Below are 20,596 nucleotides of genomic sequence, written 5' to 3'. Positions count from 1 at the left end.
CGGGTTCCTAGAAACGCTGCAAGCTTGTATTTAGACAAATGTCAGTCTGACGTCATGCTGGGGCAGTGACGTTGGCGCCTGCAACAACTGTCCGGTACGGTGCCTCGATAGCAGGAGTCGTAGTACTGTCGAGGCATCCTATTGTAGGGTGTTGGGAAAACAATGGCGATTGATCTGTGGGAGATGTCTGCGGCTTCGCTTCTCATAGCATAACCATGACACATGTAATTAGGTTAAGTGAGAGAGAGAGAGAGAGAGAAAGACTTTATTTAATGCCAGCAGAGGGGAGGTCCGGGCTACACAGAGCCGCTCCCTCCCCCCGACGCGTTTACGTCGCCCTCGGGACTAGGCCCCGCCGGCGTCGGCGAGAGCGGCGCGCGAAAGGTACTCGGGAACTCGTCCCTTTCCCCCCCGTCGGCGCCTCTCTCCGCCTCTGCCTGGCGAGAGCAGCCTCGAGCTGCTGGACGACGAAGGTTTGTGATGTCAGGTCCGGTGAGTTCGCGGCACTGACGATGGTGTCCGGCAACCGGCCGTAGAGGTCCGCTGCTTCTACAGGATGCACTGCACAGTCCCACAGGATGTGGGCCAAAGTTGCGCGTTCACGCTCACATACACTGCACACATCACTGACGTAGACGTCCGGGCACACGTGGCGTGCGAGTGCCGGCGTGATTACCGATAGTGTCTGTAACTGGCGTAACAGCACTGCCTGCGTACGCGTGAGTCCCGGGTGGGGCGGTGGCGCTGTGCGGCGGCCGAGGCGGTACCACTCCAGCACCTCCCCGTACGTGAGGAGGGGCTCCGGGTCCCACCCGTCGTCGTCGTCGTCGTCTTCTCGGTGGTCTTTCGCCGCGGAGCTCGGAGGAGGAGGGGGGGCCCCGCCGGCAGCTCGGTGGCCGCCGGCCGGACTCGCCGTCGCCGCCGCCGCGCGGCTGGTCAGTCCTCGCGCGGCGGCGTCCGCCGTCTCGTTGCGGTTGGGAAGACCACCGCCCACGTCTCGGATCTCCGTGTGCGCCGGAAACCACCGGAGGTGGGTGGCCGGCACCGCTTCACTGATCACTGCACGACACCTCACAACGCGCACAGCACTTTCACACACGTTGTTCTTGGCGTAGTTCGCGATGGCCGAGCGCGAGTCACTGATCACCGTGGTGCATCGCGGGTCCGTCAGCGCCACTGCGATCGCCGTCTCCTCCGCCTGGCGGGCGGACTGGGCGCGGACGCTGCAGGCGCTGTACACTTCACCCGTGGTGGCGCGGACCGCCACCGCGACGTAGGCGTCGGGTCTGTCGGGGTACCGGGCGGCGTCCACGTACAGGGCGCCCGTGTCGTTTGCGTGCGTCGCGGCGAGGGCGCGTGCCCTCGCTTCTCGGCGGCCGCGGTTGCGGTCGGGGTGGACGTTGCGGGGTAGCGGGAGGATCCGGAGCCGCTGCATCACCTCCGGCTGGAGCTGCGTCGTCTCGTGCCGATGCGAGTCCGTGGTCTTCGGTCCCATCCCGAGGCGCTCCAAGATGCGCCTGCCCGTTCTTGTGGAGGCGAGGCGCTCGAGCTGCGCCGTCGTTTGGGCCTCGCTGATTTCCTCGAGGGTGTTGTGCACCCCCAGCTCGAGTAGCCTGGCCGTGCTGGTGCTGCATATCAAGCCCAGGGCCGTCTTGTAAGCCTTGCGGATGGCTGCGTTGATGCGGTCCCGCTCCTGCCGTAGCCAGTAGTGGAACGCGCCGACGTAGGCGACGTGGCTCATCGCAAAAGATTGGAGCAGTCGGAGGAGGCTGGCCTCCTTCATTCCGCTGTGCCGCGTCGCCACACGTCGGACGAGTCTGGCCGCCGCACCGATCTTGGTGACGAGGCGGTCGACCGTGGTCTTGTTACTTCTGCTGGCCTCGAGGTACATGCCGAGGACCCGGAGCGTGTCTACCCTGGGGATGACGGCGCCGTCCCTCGTTCTGATTCTGATGTTCGACGAGTCCTCGGCCTCCCTTATACGGTACTTGCCCGGCGGCGGGACGATCAGCAGCTCCGACTTTTGCGGCGAGCACCGCAGGCCCTTACCGTCAAGGTGGTCTTCGATGGCGTCCACCGCCGTCTGCAGCGCGTCTTCGATGTGGCCGTTGCTACCCCCGGGGACCCACAGCGTGATGTCGTCCGCGTAGATGGTGTGGCGGACCTGTGGGATCCCCGAGAGTCTGCGCGCCACCCCGATCATCACGAGGTTGAAGAGCAGCGGCGATATCACCGAGCCCTGAGGGGTTCCCGTGCTCCCGAGCTTCTTCGGCGGCAGCTGGAGGTCTCCCGCGTGTATTTCGACGGTCCGCTCCGAGAGAAAGTCTCGGATGTAGTTGTAGGATCGTCTGCCCAGGCCGAGCCTGCCGACCTGTTCCAGGATGGCGGAATGCTTGACTTCGTCGAACGCGCTCTTCAAGTCCAGCCCCAGCACGGCCCTGTTGTCTTGGGTGCGGACGGACGTGTCCAGGATGTCGTGTTGTAGCTGGATCATGGCGTCTTGAGTGCTAAGCCTCTCCCGGAAACCCAACATGGTGTCGGGGTAGAGCCCTTCCGTCTCGAGGTAGCGTTGCCATCTGTTGTTCAGCACGTGTTCGAGAATCTTCCCCACGCACGACGTTAGGGATATCGGGCGCAGATTCTCGATGTTGGGCGGCTTGCCCGGCTTCGGTATCAGCACCGTTCTCGCCGTCTTCCACTGGCGCGGGAGCGCTCCCGCTCGCCAGCAGCGGTTGAAGTACCTCGTCAGGGACGCGATGGCCCCGTCGCCGAGGTTCCGCAGGGCCTTGTTTGTCACCCGGTCCGGCCCGGCCGCCGACTTGCAGTTGATGGTCTGCAGCACGGCCCTGACCTCCCACTCCTCGATGTCGCGGTCGAGAACGGGATTGTCTGCGCCCGCGTACTCTCCGTGGCTTTCGCTGGGGGTGCTCTGGAGGTACTTCGCGTCGATGCGCCTGCATGTCTCTTCCCTTCCCAGCGCTTTGGTGGTCGTGTGCACGACTTGCGCGAGGCGATGCTGCTGGTAGCCCTTGGTGCCGGTCTCGTCCAGCAGGTGACGCAGCAACCGCCACGTTCTCCCCTTGTGGAGCTGGCCGTCCGCCTCGTTACACACCGCGTGCCAGCGCTGGGTGCAGAGTTCTCTGCTGTACTTCTCGATCTCGCGTCCCAGCGTGGCTATCCGCTTGCGGAGACGGTGATTGTTTCTCCTTCCCCTCCATCTCTTCTGCAGCGACTGCCGGGCCTCCAACATGTTTGCCAGGCGGCTGTCTATGCCGGGGTGTTCCTCGTCCGTTTCGAGCTCCGTCGTTGCGTCCGTTATGAGGCGAACGATGTCTTCAGTCCAGCTCTCGATGTCCGCGATGTCTTGCGTGGACTCCTCCTCGGCGCGCGCGCGCGGAAGAGGTTCCAGTCTGTGATCTTTTGCTGGCGGCGACGCTCGTCCCGGGGTCGCGCGGTCGTCGGCAGCTCGATCTCTATTACGAAGTGGTCGCTACCCATGTTCTGGCCCGTGTTCCGCCACTTTGCTCCGCCTCTGACCGAGTTGGCGACGCGGACGAACGCGAGGTCCGGGTTCGTGTCTCTGGTGACTGACGTGCCGATGCGAGTGGGGGACGAGGGGTCCGTGTGCAAGGTGAACCCCGCGTCGGCCGCCTCGTCTAGCAACTCCTTGCCCTTCAGCGTCGTGCGGGTGTACCCGAGCTCTTTGTGGGGGGCGTTAAAGTCTCCGCAAATCGCGATCGTGTCCCTCGGCGCCGTCGCCAGTGCCGTGTGCAGAATGGTGCGGAATCTCTGTTGGCGATGCGCGGGATTGCTGTACACGTTCACCAAGAGGATGGACTCTTTCTTCTTCTTCCCTAGAACCACTTCGGTTGCGCAGTATTCCAGTGCGCTGCGGCCGAGGAGGCCCTCGTGCTTCACAAACGGGATCCCTTTCTTCACGAAGGTGCAGACGCCCTGCGCCGCCCCCTTCCCGCAGTCTCGTGCACTCGGGGGGCTTGCGTGTGCTCTGTAACCCGTGAGGGACGGGGCATCCTCCGTGTGCGTCTCTTGCACCATTATGATGTCCGGGGGCCTCTCGGCGCCCTGGATGATTTGTAGTAGCGTTGCTTTCCGGCACTGGAAGCCGTTGGCGTTCCATTGCCAAATTGTGAGAGTCGAGTTGGTCCGGGGTTGTCTGGTCATGGCGATGTCCTTGTGTTGACGGTTGGGCTGCGGTCTTCTACTGCCACGTCGTCATCGCGGCCTAGCTTCCTGTATAGGAACTCTTGTAGCGCATCGAGGCGGCGCTCTACTGCCGCGAACCGAGCGTTCATGCGATGCTCGAGAGAGTCGACTCTCTTCTCTAAGCGGTCTATTCTTTCGGTGCAGCGTCGTAACCGGACGGCAACACTTATTCCACCTTGGGTTCGTGCCTCTTGCTCGTCGTCTCTTGTTCGCGGAGACTCCTCGTCTTCTTGGGCCTCCATGGCGGTCTCGGAGGATGGTGGTAGGCTTACGGTCGTCTCCGTTGGTTGTGGGCTTGCCGGTGTTGGCGGCGTCGGTTGGGGTCGGTGTCGCGGCGTAAGCGACGGGGCAAGTGGGACCCGTCCCTGCTCCCCCTTTGGGTGGGCCGGTGCTTGCGGCTGTTGCTGCTGTGCGGCCAGGAAACGTTGCAGCTTCTCGTTGATGTCGGCTAATTGTTGTCGCAGTTGCGCGTTTTCGTTTCGCAGTGACACGATTTCCGCGTTCATCCTCTTTTCAGGTGGGGATTGGCGACTCGTTCGCGGCGTGACGTCTGAATGTTCGCCGTCTCTCCGCGGCGTTTTGGAGCGGGCGCGGCGAGCAGGTGTCTCTTTGACTACGGCAGTCCACGCCACGCGCTCACGTGATCGTGGCGCGTTTCTGCTGCGGCTCCTCCACCTTGCGCTTCGATCGGCGGAACAGCAAGCGTCGCTTCGCGCGCGACTGCGGCTGCGGCCCCCGCGGCTGCGCCCGCGGCTGCGGCTGCGCCCGCGTCCTCTCGCGGGGTTTAATGGCGGGAAACTGCGGTCGTCGTTCTCGGGGGCCTTCTCCCTCCGTTCCCACTGCCGGCGCTTCACCACATACGGGGTCTTGAATTTATTCGTGCAGCCCGGTGCGCCGGTTGAATGGGGCCCTCCGCACAGCTTGCAGTGCGGTTTGCACGCGAGCTCGTGCCCCTCGCTTGGGTCGCGCGTGCCGCACGCGAGGCACACCCGTACGTGCGGTTGCGGGCACACGTCCCTTCGGTGTCCTAGCTTGCCGCAGGTAGTACACACTTCGCGGTGTTGTCTGTACAGGCTACACCGCAATAATACTGCGCCATACTTGACCGTCGACGGCACCTTCAGGCCTTGAAAGAGGACGATGACCGCCGAGGAGTTACCGATGCGGTGTGCGTCCAGCGCTAGCGGGTTGTACTCGTTGACGACGTTGGCTCTGATCTCCTCTAGGGTGTCTTCCCTAGCTATGCCGTGTATCACCCCCTTGGCGGTGCCGTCGGGGGCGGCTTGGTACGCGTAGACCTCGTATTCCTGATCGCTCACGCGTAGCGTCTGTAGCTGTGCGTATTTCGCCGCGCGGACCTCGCACGGCGTGCTCACGACGATAATGTTTTGCTGGACGTTCGGGCAAATGGTGTCTCGTAGGGCCTCGTCTCTCGTAATTCCGGTGGCTGCCATAATCGCCGTCATGAGTTCGGTTGCCCTGACGCGACCGGCGTGGAGTCCGCCGCGCGGCCTGACGATAATCTTGTGCTCGTTCCTCGGTATGCTCGCGGGCATGCGTGCCGACTTCGCTAGCATGGCGTTGACTCTCCTGGCAAAGTGCGTTCTGGCGGTCGTGGAATTGGAGGAGGCCTTGGCGGCAGACTCACCGGTCGGCGACGCTTGCGATGCCGGTCCCTGTTGCCTGGCGGCGGCGCGTCGTCGCGGCAGCACCCAGCCGGCGGTATCGTCGGCCTCGAGGGTCTCTCCCCGCACGGCGGCGACGGTGCGGCCGGTAGATCGGTCGACGGTGATCGTTTGCAGCGTTAAATCCTCTTCGTGGTGGTGGGGTTCACCGCTCGTATCCATGGCAGCGGCCATTTCCGAGCCTCCACCGAGGCCGCGAGCCGCAGAGGTCGACCACGCCGGCGGTGGCCGGGCCGGCGTTCGACGTTAGGCTTAGCGCGGCGCTCGGCTGGCACTGGTCCAAAAGTGGTGAGAACTCACTAAGGGAGACACAGGTGGTCCAGGGTGTGGTGTCCGGTGGTGCGGATGGTCCTCAGGAAAGGGTATCCACACCAGAAAGGCACTTGTATTGGAAATTTCCGCCGGGAGAGGTGGAAAAACACGGAGCCCATGCGAAGGTACGTTCGCACTGCTCGGCCCCCTAGCGGCCGATCCTAGGTTAAGTGAGCAACCCGCCGCGGTGGCTCAGTGGCCAGGACGTTGTGCTGCTGAGCCGAAGGACGCGGGTTCGGTTCCCGGCCACGGCGGCTGCTTTTCTGATGGAGGCAAAAAGCAAATACGCCCGTGCGTTCGAGATTTAAGCGCATGTTAAAGATCCTCAGGTGGTCAAAATTAACCCGGAGTCCTCCACTACGGCGCGCCTCATCGACTGTGTAGCGTCGGCGCATTAAACCTCATAATAAATCAATTAAGTTAGGATGAGCTGAAATTCAAGAAAAAGTCGTGATCATGCATTTGGCCAAGCGTGCGCCTATACGCCCCTATATATGTTGTTGGTAGTGATACCTATTAATCACTTTCCCCTTGTAACAGCACGTTGACATGTCACCTTGCCATTGTATTCAATACATGTGTATAAAAATTGTTTAAATCTTGCGCAGACATTAGCGGTGGCAGAAGTCCTTAACGGGTAATCGCTGTTCTGTTATCTAACCTCATTTTAGTCGTGCAAGAGGCGCGCCTCATAGGGCTACAATGAGCGCATGCAAATAAATTGGTCGCGTGTCTGCCTGCGTCGCTGCAAATGACGTCTAAAGACAATGGTGCTCCTGCCGCTCCCGCCACGTTGCCGCTCCCGCCACGTAACGACCCGTTCCTCCTTACCCTACCCTCACGCTTTTACAGCGAAGTGTTAACGCCGGGAAATGTGTGTACAATACAAAAACGGAGACGGCGTGCGGAGTAGGTTCCGTAGCACCAGGCGTTCCACAGCGCGAGCTGAAACTCGGCAGTATCGAGAAGTGGTCGATGAACGGAGCGCAAGAATGCAGCCGAACGAGCGAATAGACAAGCAGGGGAATTCACCGTCGCATTTTACGGCGGCTTGGAGCGAGCAGCAGCGCGACGCGTGAGAAGGCGGATAAAAGCCATTCTAAACCGGAAAGGCGGATCACAGAGCGAAGCGTCTCAAGCAACTCTGTCTCAAGCGGCAGTATTACAAAGCTCTTCGACGGTTGCGGGCGTCGTCTGCTACTGCGATATTGTGCGCCGCAGCATCGCTCTGGGACAAGGCCGTCTGACTTTCTGCGTACCGTTTGGGCCGTTTTTTATCATTTTCCTTGTGAATCCTGCCACTCCGCTCATGGCTGGAAAAGCTGGTGGTAGGAATGGGGTGGGACTTTTGCGCTTCCACACCACGCCGAAAAATCACGCGAAAAGAGAACGATCCTGTCACCGCGCATTCGTGGCGACGTCATATCTTTGTGCATATGGGAGTCTGAAATACGTGAGCGAATGACTAAAGAATAGCCTCAACGTTACTTAGTGAGCACGTATACATGCGTTCCGAATCGACGTTGGTTTTATATTGATCATTCGCGCCAATGTCGAGCTTGGTCGCGTTGTGGTGACGCCATGCACGGGTGTACACAGGCAGTTGTAGTATTCCATTCCGTTATTTCGATCGGTTCTACACACTTATAACCGTAACAAAGCCGCCGAAGGTTTGCATGGTACGGCATGGGGACTTTCTTTAGAGTGCGTCGTGCATTCCATTTCCCCCTCCCCCCTTACTTTCCGTGAAAGTTGTACGTGACCTTGTGTTTATCAACTACTAGACAAGTACACCGTAACCGATATTACGAGCGGTCTTGGAAGAGTAGTGCGAGTTTTGGGGTTGTGCGTGCCTGCCTGTGGGTTCGACTGTGCTTATCACTGTTGCACAAAACAATTATTCCACCCTCGCTTTTTCCCCTGGTGGCCTGGAGCCCCTTTCCTGTCCGTAACGGCTGTTCGTTCATTTTTTTACGTGCTCAGTGCTGCCCATTGCGGTATGTGAAGGGTTTAGTTGTCGGCCTCGACCCTATATTCCCCTCCCCCCCCCCCCCCCCCCCCCGCCCCCAAGCCTACTTTGTGTCTTCTTTAAGTGGCTGGGGGAAAACTGTTTACTCTATATAAAGACACGTCAATTTTGAACAATACACACATCAGTATTTCATCCTCAGAAAGTACAATTGCCTTTTTATAGTATATACAAACCACCAGTTTAAAACTGAACAAATCGTGCCATTGACTTACACGATGCATTGACGTTTGATATGGTGGTTCCACAGTTCAAGCAAAAAGTTTCGTTTTGGATTCGCGGAACGATTTGCAAACCATGCCACTCAGAAGGCAGATAAAAAGATAAAGCCTGCTGGGATTTGAATCAGTGACTTTGAATGGGTGGGCGCGATGTTTTAATACACTGCGCCACGTAAAGACTGGAAGAGACACGCAAATAACCTGTATACTACATTGAGACCAACCCTTTGTGTTACATCAGTGTTTTCTACCTGATTTCAAGGATTCCTGGCTGGTTAACTGATTCTTTCTTGAATGACAGTTGCGCAGTAAGATTCCGTAAAGCCACCACCATAGCTGACTTCCAGCAACAGCACTGTTGAGGCGGCGACTGCGATTTCGCCCTGCGGAAATAGTGCTAGCCGTGCTTTTGTTTTTGCGCTAAAAACTTTGGTCGATATTGATTCCTTATCACCTAATAAACCTTCTGTAACTTTTCTTCAACTCTTAAGTGAGCTTATATTTTCTACAAACGTTGTTGGTCGCACACGAATATGCAGTTTGGAACTCCAGCAAACGAATTGTCTCCAAAGCGAACGGCCGAAGCGTCGTAAGCTGAAATACGGATCGCATTAGCGCTAGTGTTGAGTTGTAGGAATTTCACAGAACAGAGCCGCATTCATTACGGCACGAATGTTGTCGGGGCGCAGTTTTCGCTTCTCGCTCGATTCGCGACGACCTTTCGGCCGATCGGTTTGTCTGCGTCTTCGGTCAGCGAGCCAGTCAAACCACGCGGACTTTCGATCGGCCGGCGTGTTCGTGTCCCCGTCGGCGTCGTGTGACAAGGCGGTCTGCCAACTTGAAAGTCGGCGTCGCCGTCGTGTCGTCGTCGTGTCGACCTAGCCAACGCGTCTTAACAAGAAGCGTGGTAAGAGCAAAAAAAGATAAATATGAACGAACACGATAGCGCTAAGCGTGCTGCAGAAAGTGCTAATTAACCAAAGGCGCCACCGCGACCGGTCGACGCAGAGCACACGACGCTCCTCTGCGCCGGAAGTGAGAGAAAAGGCCGTCTAATTGCAAGATTTTTGCTTCGTGACGCACTTAAGAGAATGATGGCGGAGCCCAAAAGCACTCAGGAAAGGGCGGGAACGCGGCAACAAACTTTGCAACGAAAGTGTGAGCTTTCCGCTGCACGTAAAAGTGTTAGACTTGGCACAGATGACGTTGACCACCCAACCTAACGATTGGGCTAGTTCATTTAGTGTGCTCAAAACGCCTTTCAGGGCCCCTCTAAGTGGACAACCGTTCGAGACTCACCATAGTGGCTGAATGGCTACGACGCTGCCCTGCCATGAGGAATATTACGGTTTTTAGGAGTGGTTTCTGCATTACCGATAGCCCGGGTGTATAGATTTCCGCGTACGATAAGTGTCAGGCTTCTGAATTAACCCGGAACCTCGTACTGAGTTCGGGCATCATAGCTGACGTGTTGCTTCGACCAATCGCGGGAATTCCATCTAAACGAATAATAAAACAATCATAATCATCAACAGCCTGTTAAGGTCCCCTGCAGGACGAAGGCCTCCCCCACTGACCTCCATCCTAACCTGTACTGCGCTGCCAAAGTCTGTTGTTTGCCCCCGAAATTTCTTATTTCCTCTCTCCATCCAGTTAATGGCCTTCCTTTTCTAGTCCCGTCTCGCTGTATCCGTTCTGTTACCCTCATGGTTCATCTGTTGTCGATTCGTCGCGATATATAGCCAGCCCAAGTCCATTTCTTCTTTATTGAACTGTGATATCTTCTACTTGAGTTTGCTCCCTGATCCACGATGCTCGTTTCCTGTACCTAAATGTTACTCCTATCATTATTCGTTCCATGGCCCGCTGGGCCGGCCTTAGTTTGCTTTCCAGTTGTTTCGAAAGTTGCCCAGTTTCCGCTCCATACGTCCTCACCGGCAACACGACTGGTTGTATACTATTCTATTTAGGGATAGGGGGAACTTACTCTTCATTATTTGTGAGTGCTTGCCGAATGCACACCAGCCTATTCCTATTCTGCGCCAGATTTCTTTCTCGTGGGGACGAAAGCAATTCCCCTCTTCCAGAAATATGAGTTATCCAGTCAAAGATTAATATAAATGGATGTTTTCGTATGCACCCATATAAAAATCTGAACACGCAACACGCTTAATCTAGAAAATGAGCAGTAAAATTCACCCCCCCCCCCTCCTTAAGACAGTTTTACCTGAAACACAAAACCAAACCATAAACAAAGTTCAGGAGTACAAACGAACACAACCGCCGTATGTTTATTTTGTTTGTTTCAAACACACCGCGGAGCCGCTCCACGTCAAGCGATAATCCAAAATATAGTCAGAATTTACGAAAATATCTCGGTATTGTGTTAAGTCATAGAAACTGTGCATGTTCTGTGAATGGCTTTTCCTACGTACCATCTATGCGTCAATTCTTGTGCACTATTTTTTTCCCTCTTCTTAGCTCTCTCGGCATCTTCGTCATGCTATATCCTGTCATCCTGACAATATTTGCCTTCACTACGGAGGATTTGGATCATGTCACCATGAAGACAAAGTAAGTCTGTGCAGCGTAAGTTAGCTCGGTATATCGGTGGTCTCTGGAAGCAAAGGTATGCAGCCGCACGAGTGTCGTGCCAGGTTGAAAGTCAACAATCCGTATGGCCCCATACACGAGATTGGACACACGCACTCTCGTTTTACGAAAATGGGATGCACAATGCGAAGTTTTCAGTTACAGAATAGTGATGTCTTCTCAGCACCGACTGGACGACACTGCTTAAAGCTTACTAGATGGAGCGTGAACCACAACGGTTCTATTTCAGGCATGTTACATAGGGAATAGATTTAGCTTTTCAGCGCACCCAGTAGCGTATATCCATGTCTTGTGCATGCTCGCTTATTTACGGTGTGCTCAGCGCAGCCACGCTAAAGGTGCAGACGTAGCTGTATTGTTCCGGTGTCCTTTCAGGCCGGACAACTTCATGGACCTCGTGGTGACTCTGCCTGTGATCTGCTTCGCGTACCAGGTGGGTGTTACGCAGCGCACCTCTAGCTGCGCCGCTTGGGTTTCCGCCGGGTTTGTGTGGGTGGTGGCGGGGGAGGAGGGAGTGTTGGCAGGTAGGTGTGCGTCACGGAGCAAACGAATATAAATTACTTGAAAGATGCACTGCCGTCATTATACGCATGAGAAGGAAAAAAATGCAACATATACGGGAACGCTGTTCCCGTATATGCACAAGCGGTGACGTAATGTTTTTTTTACATCGAAGCAGTGTACCGCCCAAGTACACTGCTTCGAAGCAGATACTCCACCCCAAGTGGCTCGAATGTATTCGGCATCCGTAGACGAAGCCATCTGGGGCAAAGACAATTTTGTTGCGAATACTGTGTAACTGTAACCCATATATCTTGGGGAAAAATCAATATTGCTACTGGCTGCTGATACGACTCTACCACTCGATGTATATATAAAGGAATATAGATATTTATAGAGTGAAGGAATATAGATATTTGTGAGTGTGGATAAACGAAAGGGATAACTACTAAAGAACTCACGAGGAGCAACTTAAGGGCAAGGGAAAGCGAAACGCAGCTCTATGCTTCATTATAATGAAGCATAGAGCTCTGTGGGGCTATAACAAATATGAAGTAATGAGAGGAATGTGGAAAGGAGTGATGGTTCCTGGTCTCACATTTGCGAATGCCGTGCTCTGCTTAAAATCAGACGTTCTAGCAGGCCTTGAAGTGAACCAGAGAACCGTAGGCCGTTTGGCCTTAGGAGCGCATGGAAAAACAACTAACGAAGCAGTGCAGGGAGATATGGGCTGGGCGTCGTTTGAAGTTCGAGAAGCGCAGAGTAAAATATGTTTTGAGAGGAGGCTGAGAGCAATGGATCAACGTAGGTGGACAACTAAGCTTTTTAGGTGCCTATACTTGAAAAGCGGGGACACGCAGTGGCTAAGGAAGACTAGAATGCCAACGATGAAATACGGAAAGAACGGTGGAGAATCCAAAACAGCCAAGGTAACCAAAAAAGGGGTAAGGCAGATAGAAACGAATAAATGGAGAGAAAAAAATGGAAGCTAAAACGTCGTTAGAGATGTACAGGGCTGAGAAATTGAACATCAGAAAGGAAAATTTCTACGATAATTCCCAGGGCAGTGCTTTGCTTTTTGAGGCTAGACCAGGTTGCTTGCGAACTAAGAGCTTTGTGGGGAAGTATTCACAAAATGATGGGGTATGCGTGGTCTGCGGATAAGAAACAGGAACTATGCGGCGCACAGTGTTAGAATGCGAGGGTATCCATCCAAATCTACACGAGGGAAATATTCAGCCCTAGGATTTAAGGGTAGCACACAGGAAGTTAACTTCAAGGCTGTCCAGGCGACGAAAAGATTAGAATGCTGGTGGACGAAAAGCAGAGAGGGGAATATTGCCTAGGACAGTTACCACCTGTAACAGAAAAAAAAAAGTATTTTGTGCCGAATTTTTTGTGCCTGCCCTAAGCAGCGCTAGTATTAAACCAAGAGTATAAAACATAGGTACATTAGTCCTTTTTGGTAAGATGACCTGTCATCCCCACGCTACAAAGGGGAACCCAATAGCAATCATCACCATCGGTGGGTTTTCCCTTCTTCCCCAGGAAAGGTAGCCTCCAACCGCTGACGTTTAGCTACCGATTCGTAGAATTTGCGCGGCGACGATGCTGGCGTTCTCAGGCGTGCGCCCGTTGACGTTCGGGCCGACACAATAAGACCACCGCTACGCTTTTTCAGGAAATTTCCCACTAGGTGGAATTGGGTTTAAGTTTTTTCCAGGGCTTCACTCTAGCCAGCTATTGGTAAATGTCGGACGTGTACCGAGCCTAGTTATTCGGAACCACACGCTAATTGCCGGGGTAGCCGTAACAGTTTATCTGAACTTTGGGAGGAGGGGGGTGTAGAGATCTGCAATCTCTATTAGGCTAGGTGCTGCTCGATGTTTCTCCGTCCCCTTCGCTTTTATCGCAGAGGCAGCATAATTGCATCACCTCTGTTGCAGAACTGCCACGTTACTTGCCTGTGTTGCCCTCATTGTCGAGGACTGATGTCTGAGTTCCTTTGAAAAATAGCGTTATCACCTGCGCTCGTCAGAGGCCCCTATCGCGGCCTTTGCTCAGAAGTTGCTAATCGAGGTTCATTCATCTTTTAGGCCTGGTTCAGACTGTTGCCGCAACTGTCGTAATGACTTTGAAGAATCACGACATTTCACGTCTCAGCCAACCGAACTGCGTGACATGCCGTCGTTTTAGGTCCGTAGGTCACTATATGGCTTTTATGTCGGTAGTCGGAACCAACGCCGCCTGTAAAAACATTGCCTAACGCGTGAGCGAAAAATGGCCAAACATCCATTTTCCAGTTGCTCTCTCCTACCCTTTACCGCTCCGCAGCCTTCTTCCGTGCTTTCATGTCCGCCAGCCAGCGCCGCTTGTAGGATGCAAAATAGTTGAGTTTGTGTAGCGTTCCCCAGGCGGTGCTCCTACGCCTTCTTGTTTTTCACCATGGCTATCGTATTGGTACGTCACTGATTAAACCGCCGGCGCCACGGCGCACGCAGAAGCACTTGTGCTGCAGCAGGCTGATGCCGCCTTTGCGCGCTTACCTATTTAGATCATGGGCCCCGACATTTTCTGAGTGGCACATTCCCCCCTCTGTCCCCTCCGCATTTCGGCCTTGTTTTGTCCACGCTGTTCGCATTCCTCATAGGTATGTTAATATGTAAAACAAAAGAAGAAAACTATAGAAAAAATGAAATGACATCTTTGCTTGCAGGCTCTTTCTTTTTCGTCTTGTTTTTCGCCGGCGTATAACACGACCCGAAAAATATTTTTAGCTACGCCACTGCTCCTGGTCCTTAAGTAAGTGCTATTACCACTACTACCCGCATGGTGGAAGCAAACCGCGAATCAAGCGGTGTCAAGCTGCAAGAATACGAAGCCGTTCAAGAAAGCAGAGAGCTGCGTCAGTCATCTTTCGAAAAATGCAGCAGGTATGAAGAGGGGGACCCGTTGGACGAAATCACCAGTGGCCCCAGAACTAACGCCCCGTCGCGACTAAAATTGGAACAAAACTGCTCTTGAAACTCAACAGGTAAGCTGACAGACACGCGTCGAAGTGGGAGCAGCGTCCGCGACTCGCGATCACTGACTTAAGGTAGGACCAGGTGGGACGTCCGCCGGCGCGCGCCACATAGCGGAGGAGTGGCTGAACTAAGCGACTCTACCCACGGCCGGGCTGGAGGAGCGGCCGTTCCCATTGGAAAGCGGGCGACGCGTTAGGCAATGTTTATACAGGCGGCGTTGCTTGAACATAGCCTTATTCTCGGAACACATCCTTCGGCACACGTGATGCACGTTGAAGGGCATTGTCTTTCAGTTTTTTTAAGCGAAAGCTTTCTTAGTGGGGCCGATGGCGTTCTGTCAAAAAACTAATGCATTCCCCATAGACCGGTTCGTCGGCCGAAAAGCTCGGATAAGATCTCTGGACACACGGCGCGTGCGTGAAACCGGGGGGCTTCCATTGCGTCAAAGCGGTTACTTGAAAATCGCGAAAAAATAAGTTCCAGATAAGACAGTATACCAATCGATCATGAAGGACTACAATAGTATACCTTTATCTCATAACCCACGTATCGGTGTACATTCAGATCGTTCATAGATGCCTATACGTAGTGTGCAAAAAAAAAAAAAAAAAAACCGTCGCATGAGTTCGTTCTTCGTTTGCGACTACGGTCTTTGAAAGTTTGGCGATCGATTGGGCGCACTTTTAGCTTTCGTGCTTCTCTCAACTTTAGGAGAAAATGGTTAATTCCTTCGAACGGGCTCGATAAACAAGCGCATGTGCATAGCTTAAATTGAAGTTTTAAGCGCTTCAATGGTCCACCCAATGTGGTAATAAAATATATAATAGTAAGTGCATGATGCAGGAGGTCTCCAAAAAATAACTTTTCTGGACAACTTTGGCAAATTTGGAAACTAAAAAATTCTACTGTTTGAAAGAACTATGTTATTCAGAAAGTTGGAACGCTCCACACCATTTTTCTAGTATTGCACAGACTATAGTCAGTTGCTACAACATTCAACCTATTTAAGAATGTGTTAGAGTTCGTGTTGCTCATTATTTTTGCACAAGTCAGTCGTGCATTTCTTACTGGCATTGCGATATATTCAAATAATGGACGAGTATATAAATGCTTGAAGCATCTTCTGCCGCCTGCATCAACATTTTCTGCAGTATATAGATCTTCATGTTTTCTCTGCTATTTGACTCCCATTTCCGTAATGTGAATGACCGCAACAGTAGGAACGTTTAAAATTTTGGTTGTACCTTCGAAACCTGTAGTAGGTTATCCGATACGGGTGAAGTGCCATTAGTTTAGTTTTTCTCGTCGGGTGGGGACATGTGTCGAAGGATTGCAGCGAGGCGAAAATGAGCTCACGGAGGTGATCGCTCTTGTTTTGCGCAGGCACACGAGGTGGTGATTCCCATCTACTCGAACATGCGCGACCGGAGGCTGGCGAACCTTGCCAAGGCCACTCTGCTCACCACGTGCCTGATGTTTGTCATCTACTCGGTGATGGGAACGATCGGTTACATGACCTACGGTTCAGCCGTCAAGCCCGACATCATGCAGATGTTCGACGCATCCAACCCGTGGGTCCTGTTTGGCATTGGAGCGCTCATCGTCAAAATGATCACCACTTACCCGCTGCTCATCTTCTGCGGCAGGTGGGGGCTCGCTTGGCGGCCGTGTATACATTATGGACGACGAGTGTGTACACGAAGCACTCCGTTGCTCTGCACAGTAAATAAGCTTTCCAGCCCAATCGTTTACTGCCCACCCTTTGTGCGTTCGTCTTTTGAATAGCCTCGTTGGAGTACAGAAAATTCAACTGAAAAAAGGCCTTGTGTATGGTCTATGCCAAAAGCCTAGCATCAAATTAACGAGCGACAGAGAGAGAGAATAACTTCAGTACGTCCCACAGCCTCGGTGTTTTCTGGAAAATTTGGTTGCCATGGCTGGCTATCGGCGATTCTCGCTAGAAGCCAAAGGGGGGTGCGGTTCCCGACGGGTGTGGTGAGATAGAAGAGAACAAGAAATGGTCGTTCGCTAAAGTATTCCATCGCTTCACTGATGTAGCAACAGATCCACTTACCAGCGATTCATGGCAGGAGTAAAACCAGCAAAAATCAATCGTGAACGAGATAAGTTATGCGCACTGCGGGATTTACCTGTATGTCTTCATCTCCATAAAATGATTGGTGTTTTAAATGTCGGGCCACGTAAACTGAAGTGAATGAGCAAGGTTAGCAGATATTTTTCTACTAGAACACACTGCGATTTTATGAAAGTGCGGGTTAGAGCATCATCGTGGATTGCTTAACTCTTTTCTGCCATCCAATTCTCGTCTTTTAGACATCTAGCCAGCCTTGAGGCAGATTTTAAATTGTTGTCGTCAGGTCCAAGGGATTTTTAATGATTGTCCTGAGTTACGGCGTATCGTTTTTTTTTTTTTTTTACTATTTTAAGTGTTGAACTTGTCGGAAAGCCTTATTGCATCGCACGTTGCATTGCAGAAGTTCGGAGTGAGAATTAAGAGCAACCAAGCCAGTAATAAATTTTGCCTTCGCCTAAAATTCTGCAAACGTGTTGTACTGCATGTATTACATTACTTCACTAAGCTTGAACCAGAAGTTGGCACCAACACGCTAATCCGAGTTCTGATTTGTATTTCCATTGAACGTGCTCTGTGGACTGCACCCCTGGAAACTTTCATTTGTCGTAGTGGCTTCTGTTGTATACCTGTTGAGCAAGCGTGCAGGAATACTGCCACTGTTACAAGGAAAATCTTTCTGCGGTCACCGGTATTGAAGTTGGAAAAGTGTCACATCAGTTGGCTCCTCATTTGTTTCTTGACCAGCAACCCTACGTTTGGCTCTCCTCAGGGGAGCCTTTGACGGCCTGTACGCGGAGATGATGAAGCTTCCAGCGAAGGAGTTCATCGAGGGAGAGCCTCGCAGGCGCGTCTTCATCACCACGGGCTGGTTTCTGAGTACGGTTGCACTGGCCACTTTTACCTCCAACGTCGGCGTCGTGATCGAGCTTCTGGGCTGCTTGGCAGCCGCCAACATTTTTATTTTTCCCGGTAAGCTTCCACGTGGGAAAAAAAATCGGACAGTCACCCCAATATAATACGACATACAGCGAGAGCTGTGGGCATATACCACTGTACTATCAATTCTTAGGTAATTCTACAGGGATTATACATCGAGCTCGCTGTAAGTCGTATCACACTGTTGATCATCGGTGAATGTTTTTACAAAGGCGAAAGGTGACTACAGAGCAACCTCTGCCGCTATTAGAGCGAAAATTCTACCACTCTACATCTTTCAAGGTCATTCATCGCGTCGCATTAACCTTCAGTTGCAGGCGGGCAAGCTGCGCCTTTCTTTCGAATGTCTTCGCTTGCTCGGGGCATCGCAGCTGCGGTGTCGCGCTACTTGACGGTGAAATGGCTGCTCACCTGCGCTCTATCTCTCAACGCCACCTGGGCCGTCTTTGCGTACGCTTAAGCACAAGCGAGCCACTTGACTAGGCGGGGGTGCAACGGCGGCTTCACTAGGCCTTGGACGGTTTGTTTTGCTACCGGTGCAGCCCCGGCTGGGCTGTTGTGCGGGCCCTTCAGAGCAAGCGAAGGGATCAGTCCAATCATGTATTAGCTGTAGCTAGACGGCAGGCTGCGAAATCTCTAGCAAAGGTTCACGAAACACTGTGCGCATAATCTTTGCTTTCGCTCGTGCCAACTAGGTTTAGAAGTGTTGCACTGGACCCATTTTTTTTTTTTTTTTCTGCTGTTCCAATGTCTGCCTTCTTTTCGCTGTAGCAGACCTCTGTGTGCTTGATGGCACGGGTGCCGTTGACCCTGGTGATAGCAGGTCTCTGCAAGCACAGTTATTGAACGCCGGTGGGCGCGCGTCTGTTGCAGTTGCAGGGAAGGCCATGCTGCGCGTGAGGTCAGTTCTCAACTGTCGCATCCCGGCGACAAAAGAGCGCAGTTTCCGGCTTTCCGGCTGGAGCGGGATCAAGAGCAAGGCAACTCGGGTAGAGAGAAACCGACGTTAGACGACTCTACAAAATATTTAAAAAAAAAGGGGGGGGGGGGGGGGGGGCTTGCGGTTTTTGTCAGTTTCTCATCAGTAATGCTCGCGTGGTTCTGCTATCAGAAGTATGCAAAAGGACATTTAGAGGTGGCCTAAATAATTTTTCTCGCAGCTGTTAACTGAGTCCCTCTAAATCGTTGCCATATGAGTATTACTAGGCGTATGATAATTAATAGACAATCGATATGGAGAGCCTATGGCTTGAAGGAGACGCTTCGGGCAAGGTTACGCCTCGAGTGCCTTTCTGGTAGCCGCCGGATGTCTGGTAAAACTGTTGTGAGACCAGTTGTACAGCAAATTTGCTGAGTGAGTTATGCCACGATTGCCCGGTAGGATAAAACTATGACCATGTAAGCTTCAACGATGATTAGATCGCAACTATGACAAATGGTAGGCAGGCAAGGCTAGTTTTTTTTTTTTTTTTTTTTTTTTTTTTTTTTTGCATTGCCGCGGTCACGTGTATACTGCAGCGCACCATTCATTTTGGTTCGGTGGCGGCGGCAACGCAGAGCATGATTTCACCTGTCCGCCGTACCTTTCATTTCGTAATTTCTATGTCAACACTTACTGTTGCATAAGGCCTACCACTCATCGGCGCTAAGGTGAATGCATTTCATGCGCTACGGGACCGAATAAATAAAAGGTCATCTCGGGGATTCCTTTTACCGCTCAGACTTCCCGCTTTGCATCGGCAATTTTAACTCGTATGTGGAACAGAAGTGTTACGTTATCCTTTAAAATGCAAAACGAAACCTGTGTTAACATGGCCACAAAGCAAAACTTGATGGGATTTTTTTACTACAAGAATAACAGAAAAATCCACAGTACACCAGGTTCGGTGGACAGACAATGATGTATCTGCGAGCCGTCACGGGGTGTTACCCACATCTTGTAAACGGCTGAAGAAATGGCAGTTTGCCTAGTGGCCAAACGTGGTGTCACGTCGAAGCTCTGAGCTAATGAGAAATCGTGGCGCTAGAGTGAATTTGAAGGCTTAGCTTCGGCGGTAGGGCATTTTCGGTGTCGTATGCGTAAAGTGCATACTATGTGTAAAACCGCCTCTCCTGCCTGCAGGTCTTTGCCTCCTCGGAGTGTTCCACCAGAAAGAGAGGTTTGGTGTGCAGCGTCCTGTGCTGGTGTTCGTTACCGGCGCCTCCATGGTGGTCATTGGCAGCTTCCTCTTCGGCGTGGTCCTGGTCAACACGATCATGCAGGACATTACCAAAGGCGGCACTCATCACTTGCTCTGCACGTGACTAAGCCCGTCTGCGGTACCGCGGGACAGTGTACATTTTGTATAGGGGCGTGATATGAATGCGCCGCATTTTTACGTTTTACGCTTTGAAGATCTGTAACTTAAACGCTGTATGAACATTCCGATTTTACTGCTTTAGCTTAATCCTTGTTTTGGTCGACACTACACCAAGTATGATGAAAATAAAATGCGATCGTGCCACGGTGTTCATCGACGGTAATCTTCTTTGCTCTTTTTTTTTTTTTTTTTTTTGAGGCTCGTGACGGCCAATTTATGTGGTTCTTGGGCAGTCAACGAAGCTTTCTAGAGCCTCAAGGTATGCGAAGCTTTCTCAAGAAACTTGCTGGTCCCAAGTTGAACTTAGCCGCATTATTTCAACTTGTAGAAACCACAATAGTATAAAACTGCGGACTAAAGGACACGTTTGAGGAGGTGATTTCGAACGCTCATTTGGCGTAGTGCACTGCAGCTCGCTTCACAGGGAGTGAAAACAAATAAATCTACGATAGCAGTGCCAGCATTGCATGCGATTTGTAACAAACCATTGCATGCAGAACACATTCTTCCTAGCCATGTAGCACTCCATTTCTGCGGTAGGAATGATTGTGCCTCCACAGGTGGGCGCAGAAAGTACGTAGCTTCTCGCTCAAA

The 20,596-nt window shown here is 52.7% G+C and overlaps 1 protein-coding gene across 1 annotated transcript in view; it reads left to right on the top strand.

Moving 5' to 3' along the window:
- The window catches only part of LOC144155183 (sodium-coupled neutral amino acid transporter 7-like), a 42,119-nt gene extending 21,964 nt beyond the window's left edge, over positions 1-20,155 (top strand). The window contains exons 5-9 of the mRNA XM_077686474.1: positions 10,953-11,045; positions 11,460-11,517; positions 15,995-16,257; positions 17,476-17,675; positions 19,765-20,155. Of these exons, the coding sequence (XP_077542600.1) occupies positions 10,953-11,045; positions 11,460-11,517; positions 15,995-16,257; positions 17,476-17,675; positions 19,765-19,946 (796 nt within the window). The 3' untranslated portion in view covers positions 19,947-20,155. The remainder of the gene's footprint in view (positions 1-10,952; positions 11,046-11,459; positions 11,518-15,994; positions 16,258-17,475; positions 17,676-19,764) is intronic.
- The last annotated feature ends 441 nt before the right edge of the window (positions 20,156-20,596 follow it).

This window comes from Haemaphysalis longicornis, unplaced genomic scaffold (genome assembly GCF_048455015.1).
Source record: "Haemaphysalis longicornis isolate Haplotype H1 unplaced genomic scaffold, Haemaphysalis longicornis Haplotype H1 scaffold_1, whole genome shotgun sequence".
Lineage (NCBI taxonomy): Eukaryota > Metazoa > Arthropoda > Arachnida > Ixodida > Ixodidae > Haemaphysalis > Haemaphysalis longicornis.
This window is presented reverse-complemented; position numbering and strand designations above follow the sequence as displayed.